Source organism: Stegostoma tigrinum, chromosome 42 (assembly GCF_030684315.1).
Source record: "Stegostoma tigrinum isolate sSteTig4 chromosome 42, sSteTig4.hap1, whole genome shotgun sequence".
In the NCBI taxonomy this organism is placed as follows: Eukaryota; Metazoa; Chordata; class Chondrichthyes; order Orectolobiformes; family Stegostomatidae; genus Stegostoma; species Stegostoma tigrinum.
The window spans coordinates 8,541,576-8,567,622 of NC_081395.1; the positions used below are offsets into that span (position 1 = coordinate 8,541,576).

The 26,047-nt window shown below is 41.5% G+C and overlaps 1 protein-coding gene across 3 annotated transcripts in view; it reads left to right on the plus strand.

Annotated features, from left to right (window-relative positions):
- LOC125449431 (spectrin beta chain, non-erythrocytic 1-like) overlaps positions 1–26,047 on the plus strand; it is a 289,686-nt gene that overhangs the window by 59,817 nt on the left and 203,822 nt on the right. For 2 of the 3 annotated variants that reach the window (XM_059641440.1, XM_059641441.1), the window contains exon 2: positions 19,617–19,808. In XM_059641440.1, the coding sequence (XP_059497423.1) occupies positions 19,649–19,808 (160 nt within the window). In that variant the 5' untranslated portion in view covers positions 19,617–19,648. Of the gene's footprint in view, positions 1–19,616; positions 19,809–26,047 lie in introns of those variants that run through there. The other variant, XM_048525213.2, reaches the window with a different exon arrangement.

Below are 26,047 nucleotides of genomic sequence, written 5' to 3' on the forward strand. Positions count from 1 at the left end.
TGGTGGGGTCGAATTGTAGATGGCGGAAGTGTCGGAGGATGATGCGTTGTATCCGGAGGTTGGTGGGGTGGTGTGTGAGAACGAGGGGGATCCTCTTTGAGCGGTTGTGGCGGGGGCGGGGTGTGAGGGATGTGTTGCGGGAAATACGGGAGACGCGGTCAAGGGCGTTCTCGATCACTGAGGGGGGAAAGTTGCGGTCCTTGAAGAACTTGGACATCTGGGATGTGCGGAAGTGGAATGTCTTATCGTGGGAGCAGTAATGCTGTAGAACCAGGTTTTTGAACCTATCTATCCTTAGTGTTTCTTTTGTTCTCGATAGGTTTAAAACTTTTGAAAATGCAATATTTATTTCCCGTTCCCAGTTACCCGAAGAGAATTGTAGTGGTCTTTTGTGCTTGAACTGCTGCAGTCTCCATGCTGGTGATATTTTCACAATTGTATTAGCTAGGAAGTACCCAGGAAATTGATTCAGCAATAATGTGGGAATGCTGATAAATGTCCAAGTTGGGATAATGTGTGACTTGGAGGTTACGGTGTTCCCATGACATTACTTCTCTTGCCCTTCTTCATAGTAGGGGTCATAAGACTCTGTTGCAGTAACCTTGGTGAATTGTTGAAGTGCATTCTATAGATAGTACGAAATGCAGCCATCCTGTGCTAATATTGGAGGAGGTGGCTGTTGAGCGGCAGGAGTGCTGATCAGGAGAACATCATGTTCTTGTAGCACCCATTTGTAATATTTATGTCATGGTTTATTAGTGGTTCAGATATTTTAACTATCCATTCTCTCAAACAAAGATTCTTCCTTGATAATTTTTTAAATGTCAGACTACTGTATATATCCCTTAAATGAACATCTATTTTGCCTTCAAGCAAGGCTAGTATGCCAGCTGGTGCATTTATATTTTGGTCTGAAATAAATAGTATTGAGAACAGCAGTTTAGCTGGACAATTTTACATGTTGTCTAACAAGGCTAAGATTTATTTTGTGAATCCATCATATGAGAAGCATTTTGTAATGTATTCTGAGAGATGAAACAATAAACTCTTGAGCCCAGCCTTTGCTGTTCTTTTCTTCTTTAAGGCAGCATGCTGCCTCACGATGCCAGTGGCATGGGTTTGAATCCACCTTCAGGTGACTGTCTGTGTGGAGTTCGAACGTTCTTCCCGTGCCTGCCTGGGTTTCCTCTGGGTGTTCAGGTTTCCTTCCTTACTATAGGTTAGATGGATTAGACATGCTAAATTGTCCATAGTATCCAGAGATGTGCAGGCTACGTGCATCAGCCATGGGAAGTTAAGTTTTACATGGATGGGATGGGTTTGGATTGGATGCTCTTCGGAAGGGCCATATTGACTCAGTGGCCTGTATGGCCTGCTTCTGAATGAATTCTGTGATTTATAGGCATTAGTGAACCAATTGGGTATTCATAACACCAATGATAGTTTCACCTTCGCCATTACTTTGACCAGCTTCACATTTCAGATGTAATATTTGAAATTAAATTCCGTAGCATCATCCAATACAGAAACAGACCCTTCAGTCCAACCAGTCCATGCCGAACATAATCCCAAACTAAACTAGCCTCACCTGCTGAGATTTGAATCATGCCCATAGATGTCCATGGGCCTCTGGATTACTAGTCCAGTGATATTACCACAATGCCACCATCTCCTTCTTATCTAGAATGAGGATGTTGCTGACTAGGCCAGCATTGATTACTTATCCTTAATTGCCCTTGCAAAGGTGCTGGTGAGGCGCTGTCTAAGACCATTGCAGTCTGTCTGTTGAAGATACATCAACAGTGCTGTTCGGAAAGAATTTTGATCCTGTAATAGTGAAGGAATAGCAACATTGTTCCAAGTCAGGATGATGTGTGTCTTGGAGGGGAATTGCGTATAGTAATGTTCTGTGTGTCTGTTGTACTTGTTCTTCTCAGTGATAGAGGCTGTAGGTTCGGAAGATGTTGTTGAAGGAACCTTGGCTAGTTCCTGCAGCACATCTTGTATATGGTGCAGACTGCTGCCACTGAATGTTGGTAGTAGACTGTGAATTTTGAAGATGTTAAGTGGGATGCCAGTCAATTGAGCTGGTTGGTGTTGAACATTTTGTCTACTTTTGGAGCTGCACTCATGCAGACAACTGGAGAGTATTCTACCACTCTCCTGACTTGTGCTTTGTAGATAGGTGGCAGACAGTTGGGAGTCAGGAGATGAAATATTCAGAATTAAGAATTTCTAGCTTCCTATTTGCTGTTGTAGGACTATTTTATGTTTGGTCCAGTTCAGTTTCTATTCACTGTTAACTCCCAGGATGTTAATGTGGGGATTTCAACTAAGGTAGTGCCATTGAGTGTCAAGGGGAGAATATTAGTTTCTCGGTTCTTGGACATGGTCATTTCCTGGGACTGTGGTGTGAACGTTACTTGCCACTTAGAATGTTGTTCAGGTCTTGTTGTGTGAGGAACACAGACTGCTTCAGTGTCTGAGGAGTCCACTGCTGAATAGTACACAATCATCAGCATACACTCCTACCTTTAACCTTATAATGTAAGGAAAGGCATTGAAGCAGCTGAATATGTTCAGTCATGGGCATTTCTTTCAGATTTTTTCTTATTTATTCACTCATGAGATATAGACATCTCTGGTCTAGGCCAGCATTTGCTGCACATCCCTAATTGCCCAGAGGGCAGTTAAGACTCAACCACATTGCTGCGGTTCTGGAGTCACATGTAGGCCAGTCCAAGTATGGATGACAAATTTCCTTCCCTAAAAGCCATTAATGAACCAGATAGGTTTTTACAACAAACGACAATGATTTCATGGCCATCATTAGACTGTTAATTCCAGTTTCTTTATTGAATTCAAATTCAACTATCTGCCATCGTGGAATTTGAACCCGAGTGCCCAGAACAATAACTAAGTTTGTGGATTGGTCGTTTAGTGATAATGCTACCAGGCCATTGCCTCCCCGTTGACTGGATATAAACCAACGTGGCAGTCTGAAAACAAGATATGAATCAAGCAGAACTGGTCTGGTTTTGTATTGATGACTGGTTGAAGAGTGACAGGTGCAAAGGAAAATGCTTGATCTCACTTGCTGCACTTGGGAATAGTGCATGGAACAGGAAAATCTAAATGTAGGAAAAAAAATAAAGGTGGAAATATACTAACTGTTAATTTTTCATTATTAAAAATGTTGAGTTTGAGTTTCCTTCTAACCTTCCAATTGTTCCATTTTATCTGCTAATATTTTCTAACCAACCTGTTCGGAGATAGTATTGCACTCTTCTCAACCAGGTGCAACTTGAACCTTGGCATCCTGGTCTGAAGGAGAAATATTACCACTATGCCACAAGATCCTGCCCATCTTCTTTGTTATCTTCTAGCAATCTGCTTGATCCCTGATAACCAAATGGCCTGTCAGGATCAGTACTTGGAAACAATTATTTTCTCTGATTCATCTTAAGCAGCACCCATTCTTGGTTCAACCTCATTGTACTAGGGCTCCTTACATCTCCCTTAGCTCCTGGACTTGCATTTTTTTGTTTCCTGTTCGTCCAATAGTTCTCGTTAACTTTCAGTTTAAAATACAGAGCTTAGTCTTCTGATATGAACAGGTAACCATGTTGAGAATCACTCAATGGAAATGACAGTAACACTAACTCATCCACATTTGTTTACATTTTGCTGAGTAAACATCTTATTCAGCCTCAAAAAAAGCTTGCAGAAAACTATTGTTTGCCTGGCATTTGGATAGTTCTCCTTATTTCTTTTAATTCCTTTTTGTGGGTGACCTACTATAAGAGTCAATCAGAGAAATAACTTCCGTGAAGGGATTCAGTAATTGTAATGCTGGTAAATTCAGATTGTTTTTGGGAAATGCTTGCATCCATTAGCAGTTCCTTCATTCCAAGTGTCACTGTAATGTATACATAGCAACAACAGAGTTCCACCTTTAGAAAACAGATCTAATCAATATGCTGCTTTAGATAGGGTAGAAATCATTACTCAATATTTAAAGCCCTTTGATATGGACTTGAATTCCCAAAGCCTATCAGAATATGGATCCAGAGCTAAAGAGTGAGTCTAGGCCTAAAAGCTCTTTCGGGCAGCACTGACATGATGAGTCAAAAAGCCTTGTAAATTTCTACAATGTAGAGAAACAGCAAAATAAAAGAATTGCCCACCTCTTGTAGGATTCCACTTCCAAGAGCTTAAAATGTGGATAAAAAGAGAATAGATTGAAATCTAACTGGGACAAAGAGGTGCTCTGTAATCAAAGATAATGGGAACTGCAGATGCTGGAGATTCCAAGATAATAAAATGTGAGGCTGGATGAACACAGCAGGCCAAGCAGCATCTCAGGAGCACAAAAGCTGACGTTTCGGGCCTAGACCCTTCATCAGAGTAATCAAGTTTGGTTTGCGCAATTTAGATCAGAATAATGAAAAATTCTGATAACCCAGCACTTTATCTTTTTTATGCAGTGTGTTCAGTCCCTGTGGATGATAATACAGTACAATGGGGCTTTAGCCAATTAACAGCAGGGGTATTCAGGGAATTCAGATATGTAACCAATTAATGCTAGGCTGTCAGAGTCTATTATTATCCCATTTCTTTGGGCCATCCATTGATGTCCATAGCCAAGAAGGGATGAGCAACACTACTGTATAACTGTTAATAGGCTGCACTTTTTAATATTTTGCTACAACTGCTCCCAGGCAGTGTTAGCAAAAGTAACCTAATGGGGATGTTCAATGAAGTATAAGAACTTTATGCCTTTATTGTGTTTGGTTGCAGAAGATTACAAAGGACTTTGTGGTTGTTTGTCATGACAGGAATATTGTAATGACCCTGATTCTCAATGGGCAAATGCATAATGTTACACAGACTAGGAAGGTGTCAGGCTGAATCTTCTGTCCGTATGGAACTGGCCAAGCTCAGTTTGATTTGATTTGATTTGATTTATTGTAGTCAGATGTACCGAAGTACGTTGAAAAGCACTGTTTGCGAGTAGTGCAGGCAGCAGATCATAGGGTGCTCAGACAGATTGAGGCATATAGGTCACACTGCATAGGAGGTGCACAATGCAAGATCAACATTATTTGAAGTTAGAAAATTCATTCATCAATGTAATAATGGCAGGGAAGAAGCTGTTCTTGAACCTTCTGATGAGTGTTGAAGCTTCTATATCTTCTGCCTGATAGAAGAGGTTGTAGGAAAGCATTACCAGGATGGGAGGGATCTTTGATGATGTTGGCAGCCTTTCAGCAACAATGAGAAGGGTAAATAGAGTCCATGGATGGAAGATTGGCTTCCATGATGGTCTGGGCAATGTACAGAACCATCTGTATAGTTCCTTAATGGTCCTGAGCACATGAGTTGTCGTACCAAGCCGTTATGCACTCAGATATTATGCTTTCCATGGTGTATCTGTAAAAGTTTAGTGAGGGTCATGGACATGCCAAATTTCCGAAGCTGCCTGAGGAAGAATAAAGATTGTTGTGCCTCCTTGACTGTCGCATCTACATAGGAAGTTCAGGACAGGTTATTGGTTATAGTCACTTCTAGGAATGCTCCCAACCTGCTCAATCTCTCCTCCGTTGATGTAGATGGGGATGTGTTCTCCTTTCTTTCTGAAGTCAGTGATCAGTACTTTTGTTCTTCTGACATTAAAAGAGAGGTTGTTATCATTGCACGATGACAGCAAACCCTCAATCTCCTTTCTGTATTCTGACTCATCATTGTTTGATATCCGTCCGACTGTGGTGGTGTTATCAGCAAACTTGTAGGTGCTGTTTGTTCTGGATTTGGCTACATAGTTGTGGGTGTACAGGGACTACAGTAGGGTGCTTTTTTTACTGAAGTTTTACTTGAATTGTTGCTGTTATATATTAGAGCTACAGGTCAGATATGGTCCATATTCCCAGTCCTTGTCCAGTGACCCCTGCCACAGCATAATGGTGAATATTATTAAGGAGACAGTCAAGTTCAGCTTTTGAATAGTCTGTTACATTTTGCTGACAAGACTTAAAATATTTGAATAACAATGATTGAGTTATTTTAGAGTCATTGCTCTGAGTGGATCCGAGTCAACTTCAACTCTTGCCTTCAGAAGAGGTCAATTGGATTGAAAATTCTTCCCAAGCCTTAACATTAGAATTGACCCTTTCATTGCTCCAGGGTGAGATATTTGCTTCCCTGTGATAGCCTTCTTTGTGACCTCTCTAAGTGAGGTTGATAGATTTGGGGCCATTTGATGCTCCTTGGGTGTATGACTACATTTCTGCTTATCTTTCAACCTACATTATTTTGAGAGGGAGTTATTCAGTGCGGCTTTCTGTAGATTTGGAAAACTAACTTTACTGCCTTGAGAAGCTTTCTAGGTCTTAGTGTGTTTCCCACCACTGCTGTTCATTGCTTAAATCCCATGATCAAAAAGAATAATTAATAAATATTGGACTCAGGAATTGTGCATTAAGGAAGAAGGTCTGTACGCTTATCTCTAACTTTTCTGACTCTGTCATTGCGTCAACTACGTGCTGATGAAATCCTCATCCATGTCTTGTTACTCTTTGACTGGTCTATTCCAATTTACTCTTGGCCAACCACGTTTTACCCCAAAATTTGCTGCCCATGTCCTAACTTGCATTAAATTCCCAATCACCCGTCACCCTCTATATAGACTGAGCTAAATTGGTTCCTAATCAAGCACCAATTTTTTAATCTACTTCCTTGTTTTCTGATCCCATGATGCTTCCTCCTTAACTTTGTGATCTCTTCAAACCACATAATCCTCAGAAATATTTACATTCCTCTAATTCTGGTCCATTGAGCATCCTTGAAATTAATGATTGCAGAGTTGGCTGATGTGTCTTCAACTACAATGCCCTAAGTTCTGAAAGGCTCTTGCTAAGCCTCTCCACCTCTGTAATCCTCTTTCCTCCTTTAAGACGTTCCCTAAACCTATCTCTTCTACTGAGATTTTGGTTACCTGCTGTAAAATCCCCTTTGCATCTCAGATCAAATTTTACTTTATAATAAAATGTGAGGCTGGATGAACACAGCAGGCCAAGCAGCATCTCAGGATGCTGCTTGGCCTGCTGTGTTCATCCAGCCTCACATTTTATTATCTTGGAATTCTCCAGCATCTGCAGTTCCCATTATCTCAAATTTTACTTTGTTGTGTGGGTGGAATCCTGGAACTCACTACCCAACAGCATTGTGGATGTCCCTACACCAAATTGGGTGTAGTATTTCAAGAAGCCAATTCATCATCACCTTCTCAAGGGTGATTTGGTTTGAGCAATGAATGCTGGGTCAGCCAGCAAAATCTACAACTCCTGAATGAATTAAACAAAAGGCATGAGAATTGCCCCTAGATGAGCCAGACAAAGTGAGGGGAAAATCATCCAGCTTTCTTGGCCCTGATTGCTATTTCAATGACCCTTCGGTTAATCTGACTGCAGATGTACATAACACAATGTTAACTTACCATCTGTCTGAATCATATCACAAGATGTATCTTTAATATAAGTTAATTAAGAGAAACTAAATCTGTAAGTTGTGCTGTAAAATTTACTAGAGCAAATCAAACTACAGAATGTACAGTATAATTATTGGCAGCAGATTACAGGGCTGTCAAGGACATCCTAAAATCAGGGAATGTGGTTTAACCAATCTGTGAATGCCAGTGGATTGAAAACCTTAAATTCATGCCAGCTGTTCTTTTGCTCTGTGTGTAATCAAAATTGAATTGTTTATTTTTTTAACTTGTGTGTCCTGAGGTGTGGGAGTTGTTTTAATGTTTTTTTCCTCTCCTGTTGCTGCCTAAATTCAAGAATGATTCACCGGTTGCTGGAATGCATCTTATTTGTTTGAAGCACTTTTTCCTCATGAACGAAGAACCTTGTTGTAGTGCCCACTACAGACTTAGTGATCAAAAGTTTTAGATTATAAACTTCATATCACTTTTCTTTCCTGGATGATAGCTGTACTTTATCAATTTATACTCATTCTGGATGCATCTTTTGACGCTTTACTTTCGCCATTATGACCTCCTTTGTCTTTGTTCCATAATTCCTTTTGTCATTTACTTTCTTCTGCCTTCCACCTTTCTCATGCACCTTCCCTTTTGTTTTTTTTCCTGTCTCTCTCTCTTTCCGTGCCTCTTATACTTTCTGGCTTCCATCAAAGATCATTCAGCCGTAATATTTCTCTCTCCACTAAGGCTGACACATGAGCTGTAGGAGCAGGAGTCAGCCATTCCACTCATTGAGACTGCTCTGTCATTCAAAAAGATCATACCTGATTGTAGCTTCTACTGTCCTTCCTGCCTACTTTTGTTACCCTTTGATTCCTTTGTTATTCAAGAATCTATTCATTTCTGCCTTAAAAAAATTAACGATCCTGCTTCCACCTCTCCTAGGGAAATGAATTCCCTAGATTCATGACCCTTGAGAAAAAAAGATTTCTTCATCTTAACTGGGAGAACCCTACTTCTAAACTCTTCCGTAAAGAGAAACATCCTCTCAGAATCCACCCCTCCAAATCCCGGCAAGATCTTATATTTTTCAATAACTTCACATTTCATTCTGAACTACATGGATTCAGGCTCAAACTTGCCTGGTAAGTAACCCTCTTTATCACAGGTTATCCTTGTTATAAATATTGAGGTTACATTTTCCTCCCTCCAATTTCCAGGACTGTTCCAGCATCTACAGAACGTCCACCAATTCCATGGCCATCTCCTTCAGCGCCATAGGATGTAGATTAGCAGACCCTGGGGTTTTACCAAAGTTCAGACCTATTAATTTCTCCAGCGCTTTATTTTTTAACTAATACTAGTTTCCTTCAATTCCTCCTACCTAATAGACCTTCCTTCCCTTGCATATCTAGGCAGTTGTTTGTGTCTTCTTTGAAGAAGGCTTTGTGGCTCACTGGTTAGCACTGCTGCCTCACAGCGCCAGGGACTGGGTTTGCTTCCAAACTCGGGACACTGTCGGTGTGGAGTTTGCACATTCTCCATGTAATATCCAAGTAGACCTCTGGGTACACCGGTTTCCTGCCACAGTCCAAAGATGTGCAGGTTAGGGTCATTGGTCATCTAAATTGCCCGTAGTGTCCAGGGATATGCAGGCTGGCTGGATTAGCCATGGGAAATGTAGGGTTACAGGCTAGGGTAGGGGGCAATGGGTCTCGATGGGTTGCTGTTGAAAGGGTTGGTGTGGGCTCAGTGGACTGAATGGCCTTCTTCCACACTAGGGATTCTGTGATTCCATGAATTAAAGTAGTTGTTTAAATGCTGTGCCATTTCCTTGTTTTTGATTGTCAGTTCTGCTGTAAGGGGGCATTTACCTGCACTAATGATTTTCTTTTTACATACATATGGAAGCTTTTACAATCCTATCTTGTATTCTTTGTCAGATACTTCCATACTCTATCTTTTGCCCTCTTATTCAACATTTTGCTGAATTCCACTGTTCCAAGTGCTCATGTTTGCTGTCTTACTTTATATGACTCCGTTCATTCATTTAATTAGACACAGTTTGCCTACTTTTCCTTGTCCATTCACCAAAACAAATACATAGCTGTTGCAATGCATGCATTTGTTCTTTGATATTTTATTTGGCTAGGTCACCTGGTTGTTTAGTATTCAATACACGTGAATACACAATACTGATCCTGTGTAGGAAATGCTTGCGTGTTAGGCAATGTTAACATTGCATATTTTCTGACGTGCCTTTTAATGAGGTATCTGGTTTATCACAACCAACACACCCCTTAGATCTTTGCCTTTCCTTCGTCTCTCTTTTCATAATTGATTCTCCTGCAATATTAGCTGTCCTGGTCCACTGTAGGTGTTGTAGTTCTACAGGAATCATCTGGAAGTAATGGTAGCATATTTTGTTTTCTCATGTAAACACATGTTTATAATTGGTTGTGCGTATGTCAGTTTTAGCAGCAGTAGAACGTCCATCGCCTGACAGATATAGATAGCCTTACTCTGGTCTGGAGGAAAACCTCTTGGAAGTACCTTTAACTTAACGGGACACATTTTTGATGGACTGGGGAGTGATTAACACTATATTCCTCTGTTGTGCGCTTCTTAATGTTATGTATTAAATGTTAATTCTCACTACATGCTTTTGACAGCTCAAAAGCCAAGTGACAGAAGAAAATTGCAGTCCAGTAATTTGAACAATTTGATTACTTTGGTTAGATCTGCTGCCACTTTTCCATTCAGGTTCCCTGAAACTCAAGGTTTCCCCAATCATCCCTAAAAGATTCTGAGGAGTTTTCATGTCACAATTATATACAACTTTTCAAGACACTGTTCTTACACTTAACGAAAAGTAATCAGTCATTCATTCAGGTTTGTTTTATTTTTTGTTCAATTTTAATTATTATGTATGGCAAGAAGGGAGGAGGGAGAGTGAGTTTGAGTTCCACAGAATTCCACAGTATGTAACAGGGCTCCTAATCCAAAAAGAAGTCACATTCTAAACACAGGCCTTTTAATTAAATAGATAGGTGTTGTTGGCATTGTTGAATGTGGCAAAGATCTGTGGACAGAAATTTCTGCAGTCCCTCTTCGCCAGCAGGACTCTTGGCCCCTCACATTTAGCAATGCAGACTCTTGACCAGAATGTAGGTACAACTCATAATCAGAATTAGGATGAAATCAATGGAAATAAATATCTTTCATTTGTCTTTCCTCACTTTGCACTTGTACTAAATTAGACCACTGCTCTTTCAAACGTGTTTTGCTTACATAGAGAAAAATTTACTACAGGCCAAATGTTCTGCCAGGAGTAGCATTAATGCCAAATTCCACCTGATAGAGACTCTAAAATTCGAAAGGTGGGTTTCATTGCTTTGTTTGGGCTTAAACACACAAATATGTTTTCCTTTAAATGTACTGCAGAACCTAATTGTAACAACTAGTCTCAATTTCATTCTGAACCTCCTGGTCCTGAGCTTCTTTCATTTCCAGAAATAGTTGGAATTCAGATTCATACAAGGTTGGGGTGGAATAAAGCTGTTTCAGTCAGATGAGCTTCACTTGAACAATACTGTGACCGTTGCCCTGGAAAATAGAACATCTAGGTATATGAAAAAGGTTTTACATTAGTTTTGGGGGTGGTGGGGGTTGGAGGAGGGAGGGAGGAAGTGCTGTGCAGGACTTGGTAGACGTTACATAGACTTAGAAAGCTAAAGGATATGGTGGTATTGCAGGACAGCTGTTCTGATAATGGTACCTAGAGTGGAATAGGAAAGGGACAGAGTTTACAAGCATTAGAAAACAGTAGAAAATAAGGCCAAAGGGGCAAAAAATAGTAAAAATGCAAAATTAAAGGCACTTAGTAATCAGAATAAAATAATTGAAAATGGAGTTGAAGTTTCCAAATCAGTGATTGAATAACAGACCCAACGCGATGGGTCAAATAGCCTCCTCTGCTCCTACAACTTATTGTGTTATGTTCATGTGAAAGATTGATTTCAACTCTGCTCGGACTTCGGATGATTTCACCGTTATGTCGGTAATTTTTTTTTCTGTGATTGATGTCGATTTGTCAAATGCAATTGTGGAGCAGTGCTGTTAGCCTGAAGGACTTTATGTAAATATTATGAGAGGCAGTGAATAGCCATCTTAATTATTAACACCACCCTTCCAGCTATAGTTCCAGACTGAGAATGAATAGCCATTTGAAATGCAGTTTGTTGTGGGCAATTTAATGTTTTTCTGCTAGTGGCACCTCTTGATTAGTAACTTATTGTTCTGGACCTTTTTGACACTCCAAGATAGTAGTAGAGTGTAATAGCTAAACGTTACTTCTGTTTCTGCTCAAAATAGCAAATGCATGTAATGCTGGATAATTAAGTTCCTGCTAATTCTTATGATTTTGTGTCTGCAGTGATTATGACACTGAAGCATCTGGACCTGAGATTGGTCCTTTGTTTGATTTGTCCATGTTGTTTTAGCTGATGTCAATAACACTGCTGCTCCAGTCAGCCTTAGTGCCCCTGGATTAGAGAGGGGGGAAAGCCAACGAGGCTTTCTGTTTGTTGTTGTCATCTGGTTTTCCCTTTTGGAGAATAAAAATGTACGATTGCCAGGTAAAAATAGAATCAGTCTCTTCTGTATTACAGATCAGATGACCTGTGAAACATACTGCTTAAAAACATGATCTAATCTCACTTTGGCACTGGAGTAAGGGAATGTTACATGGTTTGGAGCTTTCATCCTCACATTAAGGTCTTGTTGTCTGCTTAGGTGATTTAAGTTAGTATGCCTGTTTTCTGAAGAAATAATTACGTAGAATGTAGAACCAAGGAACAGACCACATGGACCAGCTAGCCTGTGCTGTTATTTCTGCTCAACATGATTCATCTCTTTCTACCTCTTATCAGTATTTCCCTGAATCAGGCCATTGCTTTTACTGTATTTTATTTGTGACTGTGAAGTATTAGCTCATATTTGTATATGACTTTAATTAAAAATCTTTGATTTCAAAGTAGGTTGTAAAATATATGATGTCTTTCACCCCAGTTGCCCCAAACCTGGGGTGAGATCCAATTTACATTATTAAGTAGTGCTGTTCCTTTATATTGGATTTTGACACTCATTACTTTAAGAGTAGTACTTACCGTTACTCAATACAAACTACAGGGATATTTAATCCTCCAAATGTCACCTCTTTTTGAAAAAGAGAAATGCTGTCGAAGTTTTTCATCATGCAGTCAGCAGCACCGATGCAAGAATACCAAAATATAGAGGAAACAGTTTATATTGCATGAGAAATAAGTGCTCCCTGTTGGCAGGTTGAATTGGTCGGTTGAGGAATTGCTACAGAATAGTATTGCAAAGTAGTTTCACCCAGTGACATACCTGTCAGCCAGAAGTGTATTGAAAGTTTGGAATTGTATCCAGACAAACTGATGTAGTACTAACAACATTGACTTGCTTGGTTGGGTTTCTTACATTACCTTTCATGCTGTTTTCAGTGTTTTTCTTCTCTACAAGAAAATGTGACAGTTACAACAGACCAGTTGAGAAACCTGCTGATTTAGAGACAAACCAAATTGACCCATACAGATAGAGTGGAGAATGTTAACAGCATTTATTGGAACTTTCATAGGCTTGTTTATGCATGGTTTTCCATTCCAAATGGTAGTGTGGATAATCAGTTGTAAAGGGAGACTTCTCAGTTTACTATAGTGCCAGAAGACTGGAGCATAACAAATGTTGTCCCCTTGTTCAAGAAAGGGAGTAGAGACAACCCTGGTAATTATAGACCAGTGAGCCTTACTTCGGTTGTGGGTAAAGTGTTGGAAAGGATTATAAGAGATATGATTTATAATCATCTAGAAAAGAATAAATTGATTAGGGATAGTCAATGCAGTTTTGTGAAGGGTAGGTCGTGCCTCACAAACCTTATTGAGTTCTTTGAGAAGGTGACCAAACTGGTGGATGAGGGTAAAGCGGTTGATGTGGTATATATGGATTTCAGTAAAGCGTTTGATAAGGTTCCCCACGGTCGGCTATTGCAGAAAATATGGAGACATGAGATTGAGGGTGATTTAGCGGTTTGGATCAAAAATTGGCTAGTTGGAAGAAGACAGAGGGTGGTGCATGATGGGAGATGTTCATCCTGAGTTCAGTTACTAGTGGTGTACTGAAACATCTGTTTTGGTGCTACTGCTATTTGTTATTTTTATAAATGACCTGGATGAAGGCGTAGATGGACGGGTTAGTAAATTTGCAGATGACACTAAAGCCAGTGGAGTCGTAGATAGTGCGGAAGGATGTTGCAGGTTACAGAGAGACATAGATAAGCTGCAAAACTGGCTGCGAGGTGGCAAATGGAGTTTAATGTGGAAAAGTGTGAGGTGATTCACTTTGGAAAGAGTAACAGGAATACAGAGTAGGAGCTAATTGTAAGATTCTTGGTAGTGTAGATGAGCAGAGAGATCTCGGTGTCCATGTGCATAGATCCCTGAAAGGTGCCACCGAGGTTGATAGGGTTGTTAGGAAGGCGTATGGTGTGTTAGGTTTTATTGGCCTTGAGGGATTGAGTTTCAGAGCCATGAGGTCACGTTGCAGCTGTACAAAACTCTGGTGCAGCCGCACTTGGAGTATTGCATACAGTTCTGGTCTCCGCATTATAGGAAGGATGTGGAAGCATTGGAAAGGGTGCAGAGGAGATTTACCAGAATGTTGCCTGGTATGGAGGGAAGGTCTTATGAGGAAAGGCTGAAGGACTTGAGGCTGTTTTCGTTGGAGAGAAGAAGGTTAAGAGGTGACTTAATAGACACATATAAGATGATTAGATAGGGTGGACAGTGAGACCCTTTTTCCTCGGATGGTGATGGCAAGCACAAGGGGACATAGCTTTAAATTAAGGAGTGATGGATATAGGACACATGTCAGAGATAGGTTCTTTACTCAGAGTAGTAAGGGCATAGAATGCCCTGCCTGCAACTTGGACTCGCCAAGTTTAAGGGCATTTAAATGGTCATTGGATAAACGTATGGGTGATAATGGAATAGTGTAAGTTAGATGGGCTTCAGATTGGTTTCACAGGTCGGCACAGTATCGAGGGCCGAAGGGCCTGTTCTGGGGAGCTAGGGAAAGGAGTACCATATGTAGAAAGAGCAGGACCATAACAATGGATACATTATAAGATATTAAAAGAAGTAGCTACAGAGATAGTGGATGCACTGGTAATAATCTTATAGGAATCCTTGCATTCTGGAAAAATCACAGGGGATTGGAAAACTCCCAGTGTAACACATTTATTGAGAAATGGAAGGCGCCAAAAACCAGATAATTATATGTCAATTAGCTTGATGTACCTGTCATTGAGAAAGTGTTGGAGTCTATTATAAAGGATGAAATAACAGAGCATTTAGAAATGCAAAATATGGTCGGCCGAAGCCAGCATGGCTGAAATCATGCCTGACAAATTTACCAGAATTCTTTGAGGAGGCAACTAGCAGGACAGATAAAGGAGGCACAGTGTATTTTCAGAAGTCATTTGATAAGCTAGCATACATTGGCCTTGTTAATAAGATTAGAGCCCATGGTTTTGGAAGTATTTAATCAGCATGCTGATGTTGGTTAACTCATTTAGATGGCTTCAGGATGTATGTCTTTGGCTAGAGACTACTTCCTCCCACATTCTGCTGCGGTATCTCCCAAAGTCAAGCAGTCTTTCCTCTCTGCTGATCCCACTGAAGCCAGCCTGTTTGTGTGTGCTATGCATTGATTTGTAGAAAAGTTTGTAACCTAATCTCAAAGACGAATTATTTCTGCCCCCTTGATCATAGTAATGTGAAACATGTTACCCTTGTATCTAGGTAGAAAATGCTAAATAGTTCTTCTTGACTTAACTCCCTTTCATCTTAAAAGTAAATGGATGGTTTACAGAAGCCCTGTTTACAGTGTGATACTAGCCTCTTGGGGACCCAAGAGGCTGCTGCCATTGTCTAGAAATGTGATCAATCACACTTTATTCTCAGTGAAACAATCTAAGCCTTTGTCTGATTTCTAACAATCAGACCACTCAGGCCTACTGCCGGAAAGACTCAGAACAGGCCGCGTGATGTCGTTCATTTACCCTAAATTCAAAACTACACACCCAAGACCCCTAAGAAACCTCAAACTTATAAAGATGCCACCAAGATGAGGCTGCTATCTGTCATGAGCCTGTTTTGATAGGTCAGTGCTGATGAATGGCAGTATGACAACATCCTGGGCCATGACATTTATCTTTCTGATGTTGAAGCGTATCAGGCAACTTTATGTTGCTGTTGCTGCCAGTTTTTTCTGGCCTAATAGCTTGGTTAATGGTGTTGCTGACATGATGGTAAAGAAAACAGGTTATCTATGCTAACAAAGTGTGAAGCTGGATGAACACAGCAGGCCAAACAGCATCTTAGGAGCACAAAAGCTGATGTTTCAGGCCTAGACCCTTCATCAGAGAGATCAGACATCCTCACTGATGAAGGGTCTAGGGCTGAAATGTCAGCTTTTGTGCTCCTGAGATACTGCTTGGCCTGCTGTGCTCATCCAGTTTCACACTTCGTTATCTTCGATTCTCCAGCATCTGGAGCTCCCATTATCTCAGGTTATTTATGCTGATGTCTTTGGCAGTCATTGTTTAAACAAACACTGTTCAGCAGAGGTTATTGAATAATCAAAAGGATGATAAAGTTAATCAACCTGTTTGTAATCATTTGAACAGTAGTTTTAAAGTTTAGAAGAAGCTATTCATAATGGGTGAATTGTGGCTGTCCAATTATATTTTTCAGGCCTAATTCTCGGTGACCTACCATCATGTGTTGGTGATGAATAAGTTTGCTATAATCAGGCCCACTGCTTGTTCCAGACTGTGTGATTCAGTGTTAGTGATAATGGGAACTGCAGATGCTGGAGAATCCAAGATAATAAAATGTGAGGCTGGATGAACACAGCAGGCCCAGCAGCATCTCAGGAGCACAAAAGCTGATGTTTCGGGCCTAGACCCTTCATCAGAGAGGGGGATGGGGTGAGGGTTCTGGAATAAATAGGGAGAGAGGGGGAGGCGGACTGAAGATGGAGAGAAAAGAAGATAGGTGGAGAGGAGAGTATAGGTGGGGAGGTAGGGAGGGGATAGGTCAGTCCAGGGAAGACGGACAGGTCAAGGAGGTGGGATGAGTTTAGTAGGTAGGAGACGGAGGTGCGGCTTGGGGTGGGAGGAAGGGATGGGTGAGAGGAAGAACAGATTAGGGAGGCAGAGACAGTTTGGACTGGTTTTGGGATGCAGTGGGTGGAGGGGAAGAGCTGGGCTGGTTGTGTGGTGCAGTGGGGGGAGGGGATGAACTGGGCTGGTTTTGGGATGCGGTGGGGGAAGGGGAGATTTTGAAGCTTGAGAAGTCCACATTGATACCATTGGGCTGCAGGGTTCCCAAGCGGAATATGAGTTGCTGTTCCTGCAACTTTCGGGTGGCATCACTGTGGCACTGCAGGAGGCCCATGATGGACATGTCATCTAAAAAATGGGAGGGGGAGTGGAAATGGTTAGCGACTGGGAGGTGCAGTTGTTTATTGCGAACCGAGCGGAGGTGTTCTGCAAAGCGGTCCCCAAGCCTCCGCTTGATTTCCCCAATGTAGAGGAAGCCACACCGGGTTCTTCCTCTCACCCATCCCTTCCTCCCACCCCAAGCCGCACCTCCATCTCCTACCTACTAACCTCATCCCACCTCCTTGGCCTGTCCGTCTTCCCTGGACTGACCTATCCCCTCCCTTCTCCACACCTATACTTTCCTCTCCACCTATCTTCTTTTCTCTCCATCTTCGGTCCGCCTCCCTCTCTCTCCCTATTTATTCCAGAACCCTCACCCCATCCCCCTCTCTGATGAAGGGTCTAGGCCCGAAACGTCAGCTTTTGTGCTCCTGAGATGCTGCTTGGCCTGCTGTGTTCATCCAGCCTCACATTTTATTATCAGTGATTCAGTGTTAATTGTGCAAACACTCCAATTCTAGCAAAATGGTAAATTTTGGGCAGCACAGTGGCACAGTGGTTAGCACTGCAGCCTCACAGCACCAGGGACCCGGGTTCAATTCCAGCCTCGGGTAACTGCCTGTTTGGAGTTTGCACGTTCTCCCCGTGTCTGCGTGGGTTTCCTCCAGGTGCCCCGGTTTCCTCCCACAGTCCAAAGATGTGCAGGCTAGGTGGATTGGCCGTGTTAAATTGCCCATAGTGTTCCGGGGTGTGTGGGGTATAGGGGGATAGGTCTGGGTGGGATGCTTCAAGGGGCAGTGTGGACTTATTGGGCCGAAGGGCCTGTTTCCACACTGTAGGGAATCTAATCATAAATCATGGAAAAATTAGTTGACATTTCTTTCCTTTCAGTCTGGTAATCTGTAATACAAAGCAAATATTCTGTTATTCAAAACTTATTATTTCTTTATTTTTCTAATTTGTTTCTATGATTTTGTATTCTTGAAGGGCTGTAATGCTGGACTTCTTATTTCTTTATTTTTCTAATGTTTTTTCCTGAGAATTGTACTCAAGAATCTCTACCTAGGTAGTTTCGTATCTAAGGTAGCACTGTAAGTGGCGACTTGTAAACTTTTCACTGCACTCATGTGAGTACATATGACAATAAAATTAATTCATTCAATTCATATTGCAGAACTATACAGTAGGTCTGTGAGCAGCAACAAAATAAGTGTCATTCCTGTGGATCAGTGGTTTTCATCGTATGGTTCAGATTTAATACCTAGACAGGGTTCTTTCTCTATCCACCTCAGAAAGTGGTGAAGGCAGGGTCATTAAATATTTTTACGGCAGAGGCAGATAGTTTCATGACAAACGAGAGAGTCAAAGACTATCAGGGTACGTGAGAATGTGGAGTCGGGTCCACAATCAGATCTGCAGTGATCTTATTGAATGATTGAACAGCCTCGAGAAGCTGAATAACCTACTCTGTTTCCTAATATTGTGTGTGTGTATTTTTGTATGACTGTTTTGGAAAAGTAAATCAAATACTTTCGAGATAATATTTCAGGCCCTTGAATCCTCTTAAATAGCTGTTCACACAATTAATTTAACCTTTTATTGCAGTACCCTGAAAATTATGCTACAAAGGATCAGAGCTACAAGGTGATATTTTATGTCATTGCCCCCAATGCTGGCTAAACTGCATGTGAAGTGCTGGACAGAGAATAGAGAATGGAAAGCAGGATTCTTAATTTTCTTTTGTCCTTGTCAAGATGTAGTACATAGTTGAATGTAAAGCACCATAGATGCAGACAGCATCTTCAGGCCTATAATGTGTGTTAATTCTGAAGTACTACATTTGCTCATGCTGTCTGTCTAATACATTTTTTGAATGTGGTATGCATTAGTGCTAGCTTGAGTCCTTTTCTATAGCCCTCCAGGCTATATTTAAACTGCATAAAATATGTTATGTATATAGCTAGCCAAGAAAGAGAATACTGAAGAACTTTGAATCATTAGCCTGGGTTAGGCAGACCTGAAAGAACATTGTGAACAATCTACTGAATCACCCAACCCCAAAATTGAATTGAAAAGTAATATGCAACAATTTCAGAAGACTGAATGAATTTGTATGAAAGATGAAGACTGTAATGTGGCTCTTCTTTAATTCCCATATTGCGCTCCACTCATCAGTTATTTTGGCAGCATGCAGCTTGGTTTTCTGTACATGTGTGCAACTGTTGTTGTTGAACAATACCACTCCAGAATGAATTTCTAAGTCTGTATCATAAATGCTTAGATTTACAAATAAATTTCTCTGCTTGTATAATCGTTGCATTGACTTTTGCTGAATTATGGGTCCACGGCTACCTTGCTGTCTGTCTCGACCCTTCACTTATGGACGTGCGGCATGTTAAACTGTGGAGGCCATAACAAGTATAACTGATTCTGTGTATGATTCCATGAGCCAGGGAACAATGCTTGGCAGCTCAGAGATAAAACCTGCTACCCACCTGCTCCATGGGTCTCATTTGAGACTTGAAAGTAGCTAATTTGGTGATTTTTCTGACTGTGCCTGAGGTTGTGCACTTATGTTTGTGACTGAACAAATCTCTTGTTTTCTAGCTGTGATCAGGGACTGCAAGTTATCCTAAAGGATGAGCAGCACAATGTCAACAGCGACAGACTATGACAGTATTGAGATACAGCAGCAGTATAATGACATAAATAACCGCTGGGACGCCAACGAGGAGGAGTGGGACAATGAAAACAGCTCTGCACGACTCTTTGAACGTTCACGTATCAAAGCCTTAGCAGGTAGGCAGAAAATACTGGTAGGTGAGACTAACAGTTACAAGGCAGGAAAGGGAAAATCTACAGCTTTACAGAGCTGTAAATGAAGAAGAAAGGGACTTCGCTTATAAAAACCAAAGGTAGGACAAAATTCAACTGTTCATTTTACTGTTTCTATTGACCTTTCATGCTAGCTTTCTGTCTTTGAACATGTTGTTTTTCACAATATGGAGAAATTCCCTTTCTGGTGTATTGCCAAGTGGTCATTCTTCTTTAGTGAAACTCTGTGGGAACCCTGATCCCATCCTTGCTCGATTGATTCTTGCACACTTTCCAACAGGGTTCATAAAAAAATTAATTAAAGCTGGGTATTCTTTCTGACTGATTATTTGCTTCCTTGGCACAGTGCACCAGGATCAAGTGTATAACCCCAATATCATTTCTGGAAACAAAATAGAATTATTTAAGTTCTGATGAAGAATCGCCAGACTTGAAATGTTAACTCTACTTTCTTGCCACAGATGCAGCCAGATTTGCTGAGTTTTGCCAGCAGTTACTGTTTTTGTTTCAAATCTCCAGCATCTGCATTCCTTTGTTTCATTAAAGAACAATTTAAGTCCCAGGGAGTTAAAACATCCACATCCTGATGGGGTTGCCCTATTGTCCTGCACCTGCCTGTCCATGCCCTGTTAAAATAGCAAAAATAAAGCATTCTGGAAATCGAGTAGGTTAGGCAGCATCCTTGGAAAGAGAGCAAGTTAACATTTTAAGTCTAGATGACTCTTCAACAGAACTGATGACAAGCCAAGTCTGATTTTGATTTGAATGTTGCTGTGGCGTAGTAATTTTTTAAAGCACTGCATTTGTTCAAAGGTAAAATCATGTTAGACACCTTGCTGTTTGAGTAATTCAAGCTGCAGATTATTTCAGTGTCTTCTGTTGTTTCTCTCACAACTGAAGAGCCCAGTGCATGTATGGCATGGAAGTCCGCACACTGGCAGTCATGTTACAATCACTGGTGCTTGGGGGATCTTCCTGCAACACCGTCACCTCTGATCTTCCTCTTGGCGTGTCAGATACTGCAAGTTTGGTATAGGTAGATTTCAAGACGTGGAACTAAGCTTTATTGCCTGTTGCACATGGGCTAGCTAACTGTTGTGTTTCGCAATGCAGAACCATTTAAGTTTTCTTTAGAATGCCCTTTTGTTGTTTGTACTTTGCTGACAAACATTTCTTAGTTTTAGTAGTACCTGCTTTAATATTCAAGTCTCTGTAACAAATTCACTTGATATCCTTCAAAAAATTAGCTTCCTTAAAAACCTTAACAGAATCCCCCTTGTCCTCATGTACCATCCCACCAACCTCCGAATCCAACGCGTCATCCTCTGACACTTCTGTCATCTGCAATCTGACATCACTACCAAAGACATTTTTCCTTCTCCACCCTTATCTGCTTTCTGGAGGGACCACTCTCTCCGTGAGTCCCTTGTCTGCTCCACACCCACCTCCAGCCCCACCACCCCTGGCACTTTTCTGAAGTAACCGAAGCAAGTGCTACACCTGTCCCTACACTTTCCACCTCGCTCCCATCCCAATTCATTGCCACGGAACACGGTGGAGACCAGGACGTTAAATGTCTTCAAGGCAGAGATTGATAAATTCTTGATCTCACAAGGAATCAAGGACTGCGGGGGGAAGTGGAGTTGAAAAGCCCATCAGCCATGATTAAATGACGGAGTGGACTCGATGGGCCGAATGGCCTTACACCCACTCCTATGTCTTATGGTCTTAAGACCTTCCACATCAAACAGATGTTCACCTGAACAGATACTAATGTGGTATACTGTATCCGCTATTCCCGTTGTGGCCTCCTCTACATCGGGGAAACGAAGCAGAGGCTTGGGGACCACTTTGCGGAACACCTACGCTCAGTTCGCAACAAACAACTGCACCTCCCAGTTGCGAACCATTTCATCTCCCCCTCCCACTCTTTGGACGACATGTCCATACTGGGCCTCCTGTATTGCCACAATGACGCCACCTGAAAGCTGCAGGAACAGCATCTCATATTTTGCTTGGGAACCCTGCAGCCCAAGGGTATCAATGTGGACTTCGCAGGCTTCAAAATCTCCCCTCTCCTGACCACATGCCAAAACCAGCCCAGCTAGTCCCTGCCTCCCTAACCATTCCTCCCACCTCAAACCCCACCCCATCTCCTACCCACCAACCTCATTCCGCCTTTCCGTCCTCCCTGGACCGACCTATCCCCTCCCTAACTCCCCACCTACATTCACCTTTACTAGCTCCAACCCTGCCTCTCTGACCTGTCTATCTCCTCTCCACCTATCTTCTCCTTTATCCATCTTCTATCCACTTTCCCCTCACTCCCTATTTATTTTAGAACCCCTTCTCCTCCCCCATTTCTGAAGAAGGGTCTCGACCCGAAACGTCAGCTTTCCTGCTCCTCTTGTTGCTGCTTGGCTTGCTGTGTTTATCTCGGTGTACATCGTGTTACCTCAGCTTCCTTAAAAAAGTATTTTTCTAACCTTCAGAGGAGGTTAGGTGTCTGTGTCCTTACAAGCAGTCAGTTTGTTTATGGTGAAACATTTGTTTGACAGTCCGTACGTTAGATTAAAGCTGAAGTGTACTTTTCAGTTTTTTTGCCTAATCTATGCCTAAACTGAGTTGAGATGATAATGGTATGTTTTGTCTATGTTATAGAAAAAAATCATGAGAAGTAATGAGAGCAGTATGCAAGTGGAAACACAGCTCCATTGTATCCGGTTCAAAACCACCTGATGTTATGCAGTACCCACAGCACCTCATCACCACATGGTCTGTGCATTGTAGATTTTTAATGAAAACATCTGTGTCCTGTTACAGCACAGGAGATAACTTAGCCACCCAATATGAAAACATATTTTGCTGGAGATCCACAGTAGGTCAGTCAGGATCAGAAAAGGGAAATAAAAGCCTAAAATTTCACATTGATACTCCTTCACAACTGAAACTGAAAGTCCCTTGACTGAGAAAAATAAGAACAGGAATGCTTGGGGCACGGATATGTTAATATATGTGTGAGATAGATAAACACAACAGAAAGAGGAAGGAAACCTAGATGTTAAAGTTTCCCAGTATCTAATAAATTTCTGAGAGGACATGGAAGGATATATGCTAAAGGTATGTTAGTATGAGTTGTCACTAGTGAGAGAGAAGGTGCAGAGGCCATGCAGGTTTCATAGTCTCAGGGATTGGGTGGACGAGAATGAGTCCAGGAAAAGATGGCATGTAATAATGAGAATGGTTGGCTATAATTCATGGTGAGAGGTGTGCTGCGAGATAGAGGGAGTGTGAGGTAACTGAAAGAAGATGGAGGCATTTAGCCTGACAGAATGGAGGAGGTCATTTATCTTCTTGTGGCGTTGCTGGGCATTCCTCTGGATGGTTGAGACCATACTGACACGATGCAGCCTTAGACGTGGCTGGCAGGGCTTGGTGGTGTGACCTCCTGGGAGATGCTGATGGTCTTCCTCTGCATAACCCATTCAAGTCCATGTCTGCAATGCGTTGCGGCAATTTTCCCTTATCACACTAGCAATGTCTGAGTCAAATGTTATGAACCGCACAGAACAATGCCAGACTGCCAGTGCTAGCCTCGGAGCACAATAGCTTTTTACAGTGCCAGTGCTGGGGATCCAAGGGGACTCCATGAGTGGCACGTACTTCTAACTATAGGGAATAGAAGAATCAGGCTAACATTGGATGAGGAGTACATCATAGAGGTGTTGAATGCAGTTCATGGAGTAAGAGTGAGCTGATCGTGTGAGATCGTTGTGGAGGGAAAACCCCCATGAAACTGGATGACACTCAGTTGATTTCTGGTTAGATTCAGACCTATGTAACTTACAAGACTAACATTCTTTCTATGGAAATTATCAGCCTAGTATTTGGTACCTTGTTTATTTGTCTGAAGATTATCTAGTGAGCTGACGTTAGAGGGTGGTCTGTGGTTTCAGCTAGTGAGCTAACAATAAAGTATAATACGTGCTTGTAAAACTTGAAACATTGCTGCATAATTTCACAACAGACTTAGGGCTTCAGACAGTGTTAATAGGATTGATTAACAAGCGACATGAGATTTATTCATTTTTGTGTGTCATTATTCTAACCAGAAGCAGAGCTAGAAACTGTTCCCTTTGGCTCAGCCTGTGGGACAGACTTGATACAAACAGTAAAATTACAGAGTGCAACAGTACTGAATATACTTGCAAGTTATTTTTTACGGTAGGCATCTTATCGCTGTTTTGATTTGTAAAAGGTTAGAACTGAATGGGAGTCATCGATGAATGCGCAACACACTCATAGCAAATCTTAAGGATGCTATTTTTCAGCAGGCATTAATCAAGTAGATCTGAAAGCTACATTTGACCATAGCCGGTAGTCCTGGGATTAAATGAACTCTTGGAATACCTTATTACCATTTCTACCTGTATTAACTCTACAATCTTGAACCTCATTTTGGCTTATCCCAGGAAGAGAATTGACACAGGATTGACTGCTTAAGATGCAAAACAATGTCTTCTATCTTTAGTTTCATCTTGAGACTTGTGCATCCTATATTTGCACACTTTCGTTTTGCATTCAGAATTCAAGTTCTGTAATCAGTTACTTGCTTCCAATGTGCCCCCTTCTGAGATCCAGAGAAAGTTCATAGAGTTCAAGAATGTGTTTTGAAATAAGAGATCTGAGCTTCAGAAACTGTTTGCTCATACAGGTCTACTGAATTTCAGGTTTAAAAGGCAGGAAACACTGCCAAACAAAATTATAGATGGAATCTTCCAAGGCTGTAAATGTTGTGGGCTGTGGCGATGAATTTGTGAGAATCATGTGACAAGGTAAGTAAGGATGTTTTCTTGACCTGAGAGCGAGAAGTCGCATTTTCCAACTAGGTTCTGGATGTTGAGACAAGATTTTTGTGAGTGGTGAGTGCCTATTAATATGAATTATTGCTCATTTTCACCTTTGTTATTACTTAATACCACTTCATTAATATACTCTTTCCTACTCTTCCACCCACCGGATCAAAAGGAGATACCAAGAATTTTTGGCATTAAATTCAGAATGGGTAACTGGCTCTTCCTTGGACACCCAGCAACCAGTGTCTCAGGGCTTATACCCCACGACCACGGATGTTGGCATTTGACATGTGAATCTCTGCACCATCATGGCATTTCTGGTAGTGCAATTCAATCCTGGAAATTTGGAGGGTAAAATGGAGGTGAAAGAAGGAGATTGGATATTTAAGAGGGAACTGATATTGCAGGGGAAGGAAATGGGATGCGCACCGAACTGTAGTGAGTTCAGGGGATAGAGATGAGAATTAGAGCCATAGTTCAAAGTGTTGGATAAGCACATGTGGGAGTTTAGTGGAGCCAGACTATCCAGGGTGTGCAAGGCAGGAAGGGATGTGGAGATTCAACGCTGGGGTGAACATGCTGATCAGCCTGAAACTTACTTGATCATGACCTGCAATGCCTTTCATGATCTGTCATGCTAATTGCAACCTATTAAAGCAAAATGGAAGTGCACATACTGACCAAAAATGTGGGCTCCATTTCTGAACAATGGAAGTCTGTTCATGGTGCAATCCTGTCAATCATGCACTTCAAGGGTGTAGGTTAAAATTACTTGCAATCATATCATTGTGCATGTTAAATGCATGCATTGCACAAGTGTGTGGGATGCAAATGCTGGTCAGAAGCAACTTTTTCCATGTCATTGGTTCTTGCAGATTGATGATAGACATCTCTCCGAAACAAAAGTAATCACAAGTAACCATAAAACAGGCGCCTGCAGGTCACAATGCGCACAACTAATGCAAGACCTCCAGTGGTGCAAAGGGTTATGGAATTGATTTCCTCTTAACCTGAACTGTAAATATAATGCAAACCTCTCACAGGTGTGGTGATGAGGGGTTGAATGGAGAAGGGTTCATTACTCATGCCTCACTTAAATTCTCTACCGTTTATTTGTCACGTGATAAAATGCCAAGAAGAGTCATGCCCTCCTTGCCTCAATATCCCATCTCCTATTGTATAGAGGAGTATGTTTAGCCTTCATTTCTATGGGTTGCAAATACTGACTATTCATATCAGTAAGAATCTCAGGTTTATTGGAAGTGTGACTAATGGATATAGCCACTCCAGGGCTTATTGTCATTGTTAATAAAGTGTGAGGCTGGATGAACACAGCAGGCCAAGCAG